The sequence below is a fragment of the Eptatretus burgeri genome, chromosome 16 (genome assembly GCF_056783735.1).
Source record: "Eptatretus burgeri isolate ZD-2024b chromosome 16, Ebu_testis_v1, whole genome shotgun sequence".
Lineage (NCBI taxonomy): Eukaryota > Metazoa > Chordata > Myxini > Myxiniformes > Myxinidae > Eptatretus > Eptatretus burgeri.
Window position 1 is genome coordinate 62,967,745 of NC_140976.1, and position 11,483 is coordinate 62,979,227.

Here is an 11,483-nt window from a genome sequence, read left to right on the forward strand (position 1 = left end):
CCTATCAAGAATTATCCGTGCAAAGACCTTGCCCGGCATTGAGAGCAGCGTCACCCCTCAGTAATTGTTGCAGTCTTGGAGATCACCCTTCCCTTTCCAGAGAGAGACAACAAGGCCCCTCTTGCAGTCAATTCGGATGATGCCTGTGTTCCAGGCAGAGCACAGAACTGCATGCAACGACACGAGTGCAGCATTTCCACCAGCCTTGCGAAGTTCAGCATGAATGCCACAGATCCCTGGAGTTTTACCCCATTTCAACCGGTTCACCGCAGCCTATGTTTCCACAAACGAAGGTGGATCACAGTTCATTGGAGGGTCAGCAACAGGGATTGTAACATCCCTAACATCCAGCCCGACAGCTGGTGGATCAGCCTGGTACAGCTGCTCAAAGTAACCGGCCCAGCGGGCCTTCACTACGAACTCCTGTCAAGAGCCTACCACTCTCTGCTCTAACTGCAGTACACCGAGGGATGGGCTTGGAGGAACGCAATGCTTCAATTCTCCTGTAAGGACTAGAATCACTTGAACACAGCCGATGCTCTACCCCCTCAAAAATTCCCCTCACATATCGGCCTCCTTGTCCACCCTCTGCACACGTACAGTTTACGCCTCAGCTCCCTGAACAGCTGAGCTGTTCCATTCAGCCTGGCCCTGCGATTCTCGTCAATGGTATCCAGTGTCCCTTGAGAGACAAAATTCTTCTTCGCCCAACGGTGAGTTCCAAGACATCCACCGGCAACATCAAGGACGGTGGTCTTGAAGGCACTCCACAACTCTTCAGGATCCCCCAAAGCACCCAGACCCCCCAAATCTCCACTCAGCATTTTCACAAACTCCTCAGCTACCCTCTCATCCTTGAACTTGCCAACATCCAGGCTGGGCTGGGACGGTATAATTCTCCTGGATTGAAGCTGTAACTTCAGATTTGCTGCAACAAGCCTGTCATCAGTATTGAGGAACTGAGCACTCCAGTGGATCATGCAGTTCTGGGTCATCCTCCATCAACCATCAACGAGGACATGGTCAATAACCTTTGCTACACCGCCAGCGTTGGAATACCAAGTCCAGCGATGAGCCTTTGGGCGCGGAAACCATGAACTAGCCACCCGAAGTCCATGACTTCTTGCAAAGTCAAGGAACTTGGTGCTATTCTGGTTCACAGTTCCAGACCCATGAGGACCTACACATGTCTCAAAACCATCCCCCATCAGTTCGAGTCGATGCATTGAAATCCCCCACAACTTGAAGAGTATCTCATCTGGGGCACTAATCAACCACAGACTCGAGCGTGGCATAGAATGCGTCCTTCACGGTGAGATCACTCGCCTCAGTTCAAACATAGACAGAGACCAAGGAAATGACACCCAAGGAGTGACGAATCCTTAGTCTCATCATACGCTCGTTGACCGGTGTTATTACAATTATCATTGGAGTCAGCTTATTGGAAACAGCTACAGCAACTCTTTGGGAATGGTAACCATCAGAGTGACCACACCAATAGGAGGTGTAAACACCCACCATGATCTCGCTGCCATCCGGTCTCCGAACCTCAGAGAGTGCTGCAATACCGATGTTCAAACATTCGAGCTCAGATTATAACAGACAGGTGATCATCCTCTCTTCAGGATGGGACATTCCAAGCACCCACCCGAAGTGACCGCCTCAGGTTAACCCAAAGAGACCACCGTCTGGTGGACGACACCTCAGCTCCATCCCGACACACACTACCATAATGTGACCCGGGAAGGTTACCCTTTGGTCTCCCTCCTATCATCAAAGATTGGGGGTCCCAAAGGCTTTGTCCCAATCCCGTCATTCAGTGAGCTGCCCTGCGAAGGGTAGCTGCACAAGAGGTTACTCCAAAGGAGTTGGTTTTCAGATTATTTTCTGCTTTTCGAATGTTTTGCGGAATGAAGGGTTTTACAGTGAACGGAGTGCAAATCCTGCCACCAACCTCCTCATCAAAAGTAACCGAACTGCAGGAGGACGTCCGCAGACACAGTTGGGTACTAGACATGGATGGCTATTGGCTCACAAGGAACTTCTCCACCCTTTGACAGGTTTTGTTCTTCATCCTGCTGGTTGTCCATATCATACACCCTCCTCACCAAAAACTTGGTGGGGAGATGATTTAGTTGCCTACAACCCGAACATGGAACAGGTTAGTACAAGTTTACATGGTACCTACAGCAAGTCACAGATCTAATCTGACGTGTGTGTGTGTGTGTGTGTGTGTGTTTGTGTGCGCACGCGCGCGCGCGTGCTATCCATAACTCCTAAACCATGAAACCTCGCAGCCTGAGACTTTGCATGCATACTAATGGAACTCCAGGGAAGTGCCTGAAATATTTTCTTGTGTATGGCAGCTTGGCTGCCTGGTAGGTATAATTTATTGGAAGCGCTGCTGTGCTGCTGATGTTGTACCCCTCTACCAGTACACTGGTACTCATTTTGCCAACCTCAGAAGGATGACAGGCTGAGTCAACCCCACCTGGTGTTAATTCAGCAGCCAACGTGGCTCATACTCAGAACCATATGATCCTCAGCCAGCAACCCGAGCAGTGCACGAGTGAAAATTGGGTGCTTGGGTTAATTAAAACACCCCTTTAAAAGATAATTAGTTGCCTGATTTATTTATTTCCTTTATCAGGCACATCCTTGACCACCTCACTCTCCCTTGTAAAGGGCTTAAGGTGCATCCTTGGCTTCCTCACTGGGGTCTTAATTCCCCATTTTGTTCAGCTTTCTCAACAATTACTTGGCTTGGAACAGGCCGCAACGATTTATTTACGAAAAGTTTTTTTTGTTTCACTTTTCTCACTCATATCATCGAATGACTGATCATCATACCTACGAATCAATGGATACATTGCAATGCTCATAAACGTCCAAAGGCGTTAGCGTTCGTGGCTTTATTTCATTTCCGCCAATGCCATAACCTCGAGAATCTTTTAAACTAAGCTGAATTACAAAATTGAAGCTCCACATTTGAACTCAGCAGCAGTTCCGACTGCTTTAAAAAAGTGTTAATTTGTCTAATTCGGGCATAGTTTGATATTTTGGGTGTTTCCAGGAGGTGCTTAATATGTGGGTCGGTGATCGCTGATCACTTCCCAAGCCAGCCATTAAATATAATTTTGGTTTTGAGGATTGAATCACGTGGATTATCGAAATCTGGAGGGAAATCTGAAAATGTAAAGAAATCGGCGATGTTTAATTTTTTTGTGGGTATGTGCCAATACCAATCAGCTTGCTATCGCTTGCCAAGCCAGCCGTTCCTTCTCAACCATTTAATTGGAGTGCTTGCTTGAGTGCTTAAGCTGCTTGCTGGTAACTTGTACATGTTGCTGCTTTTAAGCCTGGGGAGGACCTGCTGAAATCTATCTTTCCAGGTTCTTCTCAACATCTTTGTTCTTTGTGCCTTTCACACTTCTTTCTACTTTTCTTCACAGTTCTCTTTATTCATTCTTATTCTTGCTTTTTCTTCTGTTTCATCTCTTTTCCTTTCAATTCCTCTCTTTCATTATCTATCTCTCTGAGGAGAAATGAATTCTTGCAGACATTTTTCCAAATGCGGCCATATATATGTATATATATGTATATATATATATATATATATATATATATATATATATATATATATATATATATATGTATATATATGTATATATATATATATATATATATATATATATATATATATACAGTGCCTGTAGAAAGTCGAGACCCCCTTTCAAAATTTTCACCTTACGTTTCCTTATAGCCTGGATTTAAATTGCATTAAATCAGACTTTTTACACCTTTATTTACACATCGTAACCCACAACTTCCAAGTGAAAAACAAATTATACAAGTTTCAGACAATTAATTAAAATACAAAAGTAGAATATCTTGGTTGGATAAGTGTCCACCCCCCCCCTCCCCCCGAGTTAATACTTAGTGGAAGCAACTTTGGCAGCAATCCCAGCTGTGAGTCTGTTGGGATAGGTCTCTACCAACTGTGCACACCTGGATTGGGCAACATTTACCCATTGTTCTGTACAAAACTGTTCCAGCTCAGTGAAGTTGTGTGGGGAGCGTTGATGGACAGCAATCTTCAAGTCATGCCACAGATTTTCGATTGGATTTAGGTCGAGGCTCTGACTGGGCCACTCAAGGACATTTATCTTGTTGTTCCTTCACCACTCCAGTGTAGCTTTGGCTGTGTGCTTCGGGTCATTGTCATGTTGAAAGGTGAACTTCCGTCCCAATTTCAGCTTTCTTGCAGATTTAGAGGGCAGCAGGTTTTCCTCGAGGATTTTTCTGCATTTTGCTCCATCCATTTTCCCTTCTCTCCTGATAAGTGCCCCAATCCCTGCTGAGAAACATCCCTATAACATGATGCTGCCACCACCATGCTTCACAGTAGGGATGGTGTTCTTTGGGTGATGTGCTGTGTCGGATTTGCACCAAACGTGACGTTTTGCATTTAAACCAAAAAGTTCCATCTTGGTTTCATCAGACCATAAAACTTTTTGCCTCATGGCTTCAGAATCTCCAGAGTGGATTTTTTGCATATCTAAAATGGGACTGAAGGTTAGCTTTTTTGAGTAATGGCTTCCTTCTTGTCACCCTACCGTGCAGGCCAGACTTGTGGAGTGCCTCGGATATTGTTGTCGCATGCACACGGTCGGGTTATTAGCCCGCATTGGACTTGGTCTCGATTTTGTTGTCTGTGCGTGCGTGTGTGTGTCCGCAACCATATCTCGGACATGTTTGGACTGATTTTATTCATACTTAGCACAAAGACAACACATGATGGGAAACAGATGCACATTGTTTTTTTTTCTCATGATGCGATCCAAGATGGCCGATTGACGGCCATTTTCGTTGTAAAAAAAAAACCAGGTGTTGAACACGTCCTCCACCATTTCCCGGACATGCATTTACCGATGTTGTTCAAACTTTGCGCACAGACAATGAACGATGGTTTACATGTGCACGTCATTTTTTTTGTGATCAGATCCAAGATGGCCGATCCAATATGGCCGACGGGCGGCCATTTTGTTACTTAAACGTGTCCCCAACCATTTCTCACGCATGCATGGTCTGATTTTGTTCAAACTTGGCAGAAGCACAGTGCCTGATGGTATACATGTGCACCTCACTTTATTTTTCGATCTGATCAAAAATGGCCAATTGGTAGACTGGCGGCCATTTTAGTTGTAAAAAAAAATCCCGGTGTTGAACACGTCCTCAAACATTTCTCGGATATGCATTTACCGATCTTCTTCAAACGAGGCACACAGATAATGAATGATGGCTTATACATGCTTGTCATTGTTTTTTGAGATCAGGTCTAAGATGGCTGACTGGCAGTCATTTTGTTCCTCAAAATTGTCCCCAACCATTTATCGGACATTGGGACCATACTCTGTGCAGAGCGTTGGTGCTGCTTAAGCAGTCTCCTTGGCTTTTATTTATCGGACATGCATGGTCCGATTTTGTTCAAACTTGGCAAAGTCACATGTCACAAATGTTCTTGTATGTTACATGACCACTCAAGTCAGTTCCACATACACATAAATCTTGTGCATATGGGCTCGCCCTTTAACTCCACCTCGCATAATTACTAAAACCACAGGGCTATGACATTTTATGTCTTTTTCTCTTTGTTTTGCTATTGTTTGGATTGTTCAATGAATATAGTACTTGCAAAGCAAAGCCACCCCAAGTAGTATACATGTCACAAAATCTGGGAAGAATTACCTCATGACCTTTGGTTGACATGTTAACATAGCTTTATCCTTGAGCTCCAATGTTCCTTCCTGCTATCCTTGACAGGATGATGATGGAAGGGGTTTCAGCATGTATGGGATGGGCCAGTGTTTGGCTGCCAATGACGGTGTTTCGGTGAAAGGCCTCAGCGTGGCCAACTCCGGTCCTCCTCCGCCACCATCACAACCGCCACCTCCCTCCAAGGATCCAGACTCCATCAGGAAGAAATACATTGACCGAGCCAAGAAGATAGACACATTATCGCGTGCCATTTTTCCGCTTACCTTCCTCGTTTTCAACATCTTCTACTGGATCATTTACAAAGTACTTCGGCACGAGGATATACATAAGAGGTAGGGTGAGGTAGAATGTCAAATATATATAAATATATATCAGTGGGTCCTCACCCCATCCTCCCACCTCCCCGTGCCACATTCCACATCCACACTCTAATACCTTTCAAAAAAAAAATATTTAGTTCTTTTATTTCACAATTGTTTTTTCTTTTCCTTTCCATGATCACTTCTGCCATCTTCCAACTTTTTGCAGTAATTTTTAGCTTCTCTTCCTGTTTCTTTAAACTTCATGAAACAAAGCTTGGCATGACAATTGGGCGTTGTTCCAGGCCCTGGGCCTTGCCATAGTGTTTTAATTTATGTGGCTGTAGATGTTATATTGCTGGGTATTGGTGGTGGTGGGGTGACCATGGTTGGTGGTGGTGGTGATGGGGGGGGGGGAGGACATGATTGGTTGTAGTCTGCATGACAACCTTGCAGTGAGCTCTTTCTGTTGTCCCAAAGAATGTCTGTGGCATTGGCAGCAACGCGTGGCTTTTCGACAACAGTTCAAAGCACTGGGTCGAAATAGATTTCTTTTTTTTTTAAAGCACTTTTGCTGAACAGCGAGAGGACTTTTGCACTGCACCGATGGGAGGCTCGAGGTATAATGGGAGAGACCTGTTCTGTCTGGGCTACGAGCTTCTGGACTAACAAATCTTCAGTTATTCTGCGTCATAGGTTATACACAGAACAGACACGGTCATCAAAAATGTTGGAGGCATACAGAATGGGGCTATGTTCCAGATCTTGCAAAGCAAAGGGATTTCGACACTTATTCAGTCCAACCATCGCAGAGATTGCTCATATGAGATGTTTTTCATTTTTTTAAAGAAAAAAAAAATCTTAAAAAAAAAAATAATAATAATAACAGCACTGCCTTGGCTTTGTGTCATTTGTAAATATTCATCTCCTAGCAGTCATTGTCCAATGATCTCAGTCTCTGTGATGGGACAACTTATATTGAGATTCAGATGATTGGTCATAAGAGCGAGTTTTTAGGATCTCTCGTTTCCATTGAAAGATCTCACCGACCAGTACTTATCGCCACCACATGCATCATTTGCCTCATGTACGTACTTTCCTTCGATTTGGCCAACATTACTTTCCCATATTGAGCCCTGGTAGGCATCGTTGCGGACGGTCATGAAGGTTGGCAGATGGGAGAGAAGGGTTGCATGGATTTATCCCAAAATGATCGGTCAAGTTTTTCCGGCCATTTCCATAAAAACATAGATGTTTCACATTTCGAACGTTTGGCAAACGATGTTTGGGGCTTTCTCTAAAGAGAAAGGGGGCTGAACAACAGAGGGCTTTCTCTAAAGGCCTGTAATCACACCAGCTCCAACTATCATCCTTTTCTGACACCATTCTGATCAAGTACACAGTTGGTTTTTTTCAATCTCATAAGAACTGACATCATTTCTAATATGCTTTTTGATGTTTATGACTCGGAATACGACTGAGGTCGAAGGTTTCCCATTACATTGATGAAACCATCGCGTTTTTCACACGTAGTTACTGAACCACTAACCTCAATTTTTGTATCGGCATTTCCCTCCCAATTCGGGCCAATACTGGCAACTATATACCTAATGCTCTATTGTCGATGATTTACGGTTTTATTTAATTTTTTGCAAAAAATATATCACAAAACGTTCCCACGTTGCTACGTAGTATTGCCAATTAAAAAAAAAAAACATTTCATTTCGCCTGCTTAGCTGTAAACAGCAAGTTGCAGAGTATGTATTTGCTTTCTTAAGCAACCAAATCTATAGAACTTTGCACGGCTTGATGGGAATGCATGAATAAATAACAATACATGAATTGCTCTTGCTTAAATAGGAAATTAATTAATGCTGCACCCAGAAGCTCTAATGATTTTCCCCGATCGAGTTTTGTCCAATTGCAATGTTACAAATGGAAACGCCGAATTTTCACTTATCTATGCACTCGTCCGTCGGCCTTGCTCGGCAAAACAAGAAAAAAACAAGGAAATCTTGCCCAGGAATTAAGAGAGATATTCTTAATGGGAATCCATCTCTCGGCTGCTGTCCACGGTGGTGCGATTGTTTGGAAAATGGCCCCGCTGATTCGGAAAACAATACAGTGAAAGGGGGTGCACAGTTTGGCGGAAACCATTGTGCAATTTGTTGCGTGGCTACAAACACTTAGCTTCTAAACTGTCTATCCTCGGTTCAAATCCCGACCCAGGTATAAACTGTTATGTCTGTGTTTCACAGGCAAGTTGATTCATCAATGTGTGTGCCGTCCCTCGGATGGACGTTAAACGGGGTGACCCGTCTGCCGTCATTGCTTGGTGGACGTTAAAGATCCCACGGTGTCCTTCGCGAAGAGTATGCGAGCTATCGCAAACACCCTGGAATAAATTCCAAATTCCTGCCCTGACTTCCTTGCCGGAGTGGCGACCTGCCCAGGATTGTAACTCCAGCCATGGAAACTGCTTCGGCAACACGAACGCTCTGTCTGGAGCACGGTTCATGATCCTATTTGATCTACTAACACGGTCCAAGGACTGTGACTTACGTGGCTCTTCGTTATGATCTGTCTCCGATTGCGCAATGACCATGTGCCGATTGAGATGCTGGAAGAGTCTCCTCCATCTCCCCATATGTCTGCATCTCCATCTCTCTATCTCTTGCCCTCTTGGCATGCTGCTATGGCAAATGCAAGATAGCATTTAGTAATTGTATTTTCCCCGATTAAACATCATCGGCTGATTGTTTTACACATTGCCTTTGGGAAATCTTTGCCGACCACTTCCAAATTGGCAAATCATTGTTGTGTGTCACACCGTGAGCAGATCGTAGAGGCACCTATTGAATCGTGATCTCCAAAAGCTACATTTTGCACATCATCGAGTGTCAGATGCAAAGAAAATGCAAATTTCCTTTTGCCACCGACACGCATCCTGTCATTTTGCTCTCGCCGAACAGCGTGTCCGACAGTACGGTCTGACTTCGGTTCCAAGTAGGTTCACAGACAAAATCTTTGCACTCTACTGCCTGCATGCTCTTCACTTCATGGGCAGGATGCGAGCCATCGATTGCAGTTATACGCATAATAATCACCATTGTCGATATCATTATCGATATTGTCGTCGTGAACTCTCCCCGACTTTGGACCGCTAGTCCTTTGCCATAAAAGTATAACTGTTCGGTGACGAAGAGGTGTGTAAATGTGAAAGCTTGTATTGTGCCGACCTTCTGTTTTTTTTAATGCAAGACCTGCAAAAATTTGAGGGGTGAAGCCACCTTTTTGTCCAACCATCAGGAGTTGACAATGCTCAAAGAATGTCGACCCGACCGGGTGGGGTGCGAGTTATACATATCAAAGTTGTGGAGGAGTTTGTGCCAAGGAATATCTCGGTGAATTTTCAGGTATAATTGGGGAGGTCAAAGAAGGGTGCCTGAAAGTGTGCGGAGCAACATCCCGATTGTCCTTGCGTATCAAGTAATGCATACAAGATCCAGGTGTCTGCTCAGCAAACTTGCTTCGTGATGAGCGAGCGACACTCGTACTGGAAATGAATGGATTTTTAATTACTCGGGGGTTGTTAAGGGACTCCTTCGGTCCTCGGTGATCAATTATATATCGGCCAAAATGCTGCTCTTCCCCGAATCTCATCCACATCGTCTCCTACGCGCAGGCAGTTAATTTTAACGCAGAGACCCCGACTCGAGGCTACGCATCGACGACGCTCGTTCCGCGACGTCTCGACTATGAAGTACAAATGTTCATATTGGTTCACCTGGGTGGACCTCCCTGTACATACTGGGCAAAGCTATGGATCTGAAGTTATAAGCAATAGAGACAAATCGACACAGATCTAATATGCATGTGCATTTATATTGAATGCATACAAGAAAATGTGATACAGTTGAATGTGTGCAATATTTTCAATGTGTACCTGTGTGTGCCAGAGGTGTCAGCGTTTGGCCTGAAGGTTTAAATGCTTGCAACAAAACACGTCTTCCAGTCGATCGTAAGTGGAGTGGGGGGTTGGAACTGGGGCTTGGGAGGGGGGTTTGAACGCGTAAGCTTCTTTTTCCTTTCCTTTTCTGTTTTTTTTTTTTTCTTCCTCTAAAAACAAAAACAAATCAAGTGTCAAATTGATGAGGTTGTTGTATTTTACAGCTGTGGGCGCTCGACGCAGACGGTCCAGCTCGGTGTCCATCCATTGTACAAATGCCTTGCATGTGTGTACAAAACCATTCGCTGTAGAGTTCCATATGAAACATATCAGGAGTTTGTTTTTCTTCTTCCTTATTTAATAAAGGGTAGACGGTGGGAAATGATTTCTCCGACGAGTGAGAATGAATTCAATGAAGCTACATATGTTGGACACTTTTGCACAGCTGTATAAACATTTTGCACCTCAAACGGAATGGATCGATTTCGTTCACTTCAGTTTGCTCGTTTTGCTCCGAGTCTTTGTCTTTGAGACTTTGCATTTCTTTGTTTGTTCGTTTGTTCTTTCCTTCTTTTTTTTTTGTTGCTTCGTTAAAATAAAAACTTTCCTGGATGACCTTGTTCGCTCTGTGTTCCTTAAAACCAGCTGTCATTGTTTACCTGTGCTCAGACTTCTACAGATATGATGGACATATCCATCGGCCTTTGGGGTTTGTGAAGACGCTGCTTTGAAATTGAATTAAATACTTTTTTTTTTCATTCTTGATAACGTTTTGATATTCCTTCATATTACTATTGTTACTCTTTTTCGACCGAGGCTCAGCAAAGCGAGGTCGAGGCCATTTATTCCCGATACGTGAAACACCCTGCAACCCGTGCCTACAGAAAACAGGCTTTTTGGAAGGCTGGCCATTTTCCATCTGGTCATCTTATAACTTTGGTAAAGCGTTCCATATGTTTCGGCGCTCCTACGTTAAAAGTGTTTCAATTGCTGAAGCGGTTGCGGAGAAAACGAAATGTTGTTCCACAACATGGTCAAAGATGATTGAAGACGCCAATTACCACTTATTATTCATTTCTGTATGATTATTCATTACATTTCTGTACTTATTACACATTTCTGTAGATCCCACTGATGGGCCGGATCTGCATCCGGACCTTAATGAAAAATCGAATTGACTTGTTCTTGTCCCCTATACCCAACTCCTCCACCAACTTTCGTCCGAATCCGTCCATAATGTTTTGAAATATCGTGTTATACATTGTTTTTGGCCCTATCTCTCAATAGGGAGAGATTTTACACACACACACACACACACACACACACACACACACACACACACACACACACACACACACACACACACACACACACACACACACACACACACACACACACACACTATTTTTTCCTTTCACCAATAGATGCAAATATCGAGTCTAATTTTTCCTGTGGCC

At 43.9% G+C, this 11,483-nt stretch overlaps 1 protein-coding gene across 6 annotated transcripts in view; it reads left to right on the top strand.

The window, feature by feature from the left end:
- The window catches only part of LOC147011191 (glycine receptor subunit alphaZ1-like), a 151,540-nt gene extending 140,653 nt beyond the window's left edge, over positions 1-10,887 (top strand). For 2 of the 6 annotated variants that reach the window (XM_085860399.1, XM_085860398.1), the window contains 3 exons: positions 5,824-6,110; positions 10,037-10,098; positions 10,251-10,873. In XM_085860399.1, the coding sequence (XP_085716525.1) occupies positions 5,824-6,110; positions 10,037-10,098; positions 10,251-10,387 (486 nt within the window). In that variant the 3' untranslated portion in view covers positions 10,388-10,873. Of the gene's footprint in view, positions 1-5,823; positions 10,099-10,250 lie in introns of all 6 variants that reach the window. The other 4 variants (XM_085860400.1, XM_085860402.1, XM_085860397.1 and 1 more) reach the window with 4 other exon arrangements.
- Positions 10,888-11,483: the final 596 nt, after the last annotated feature.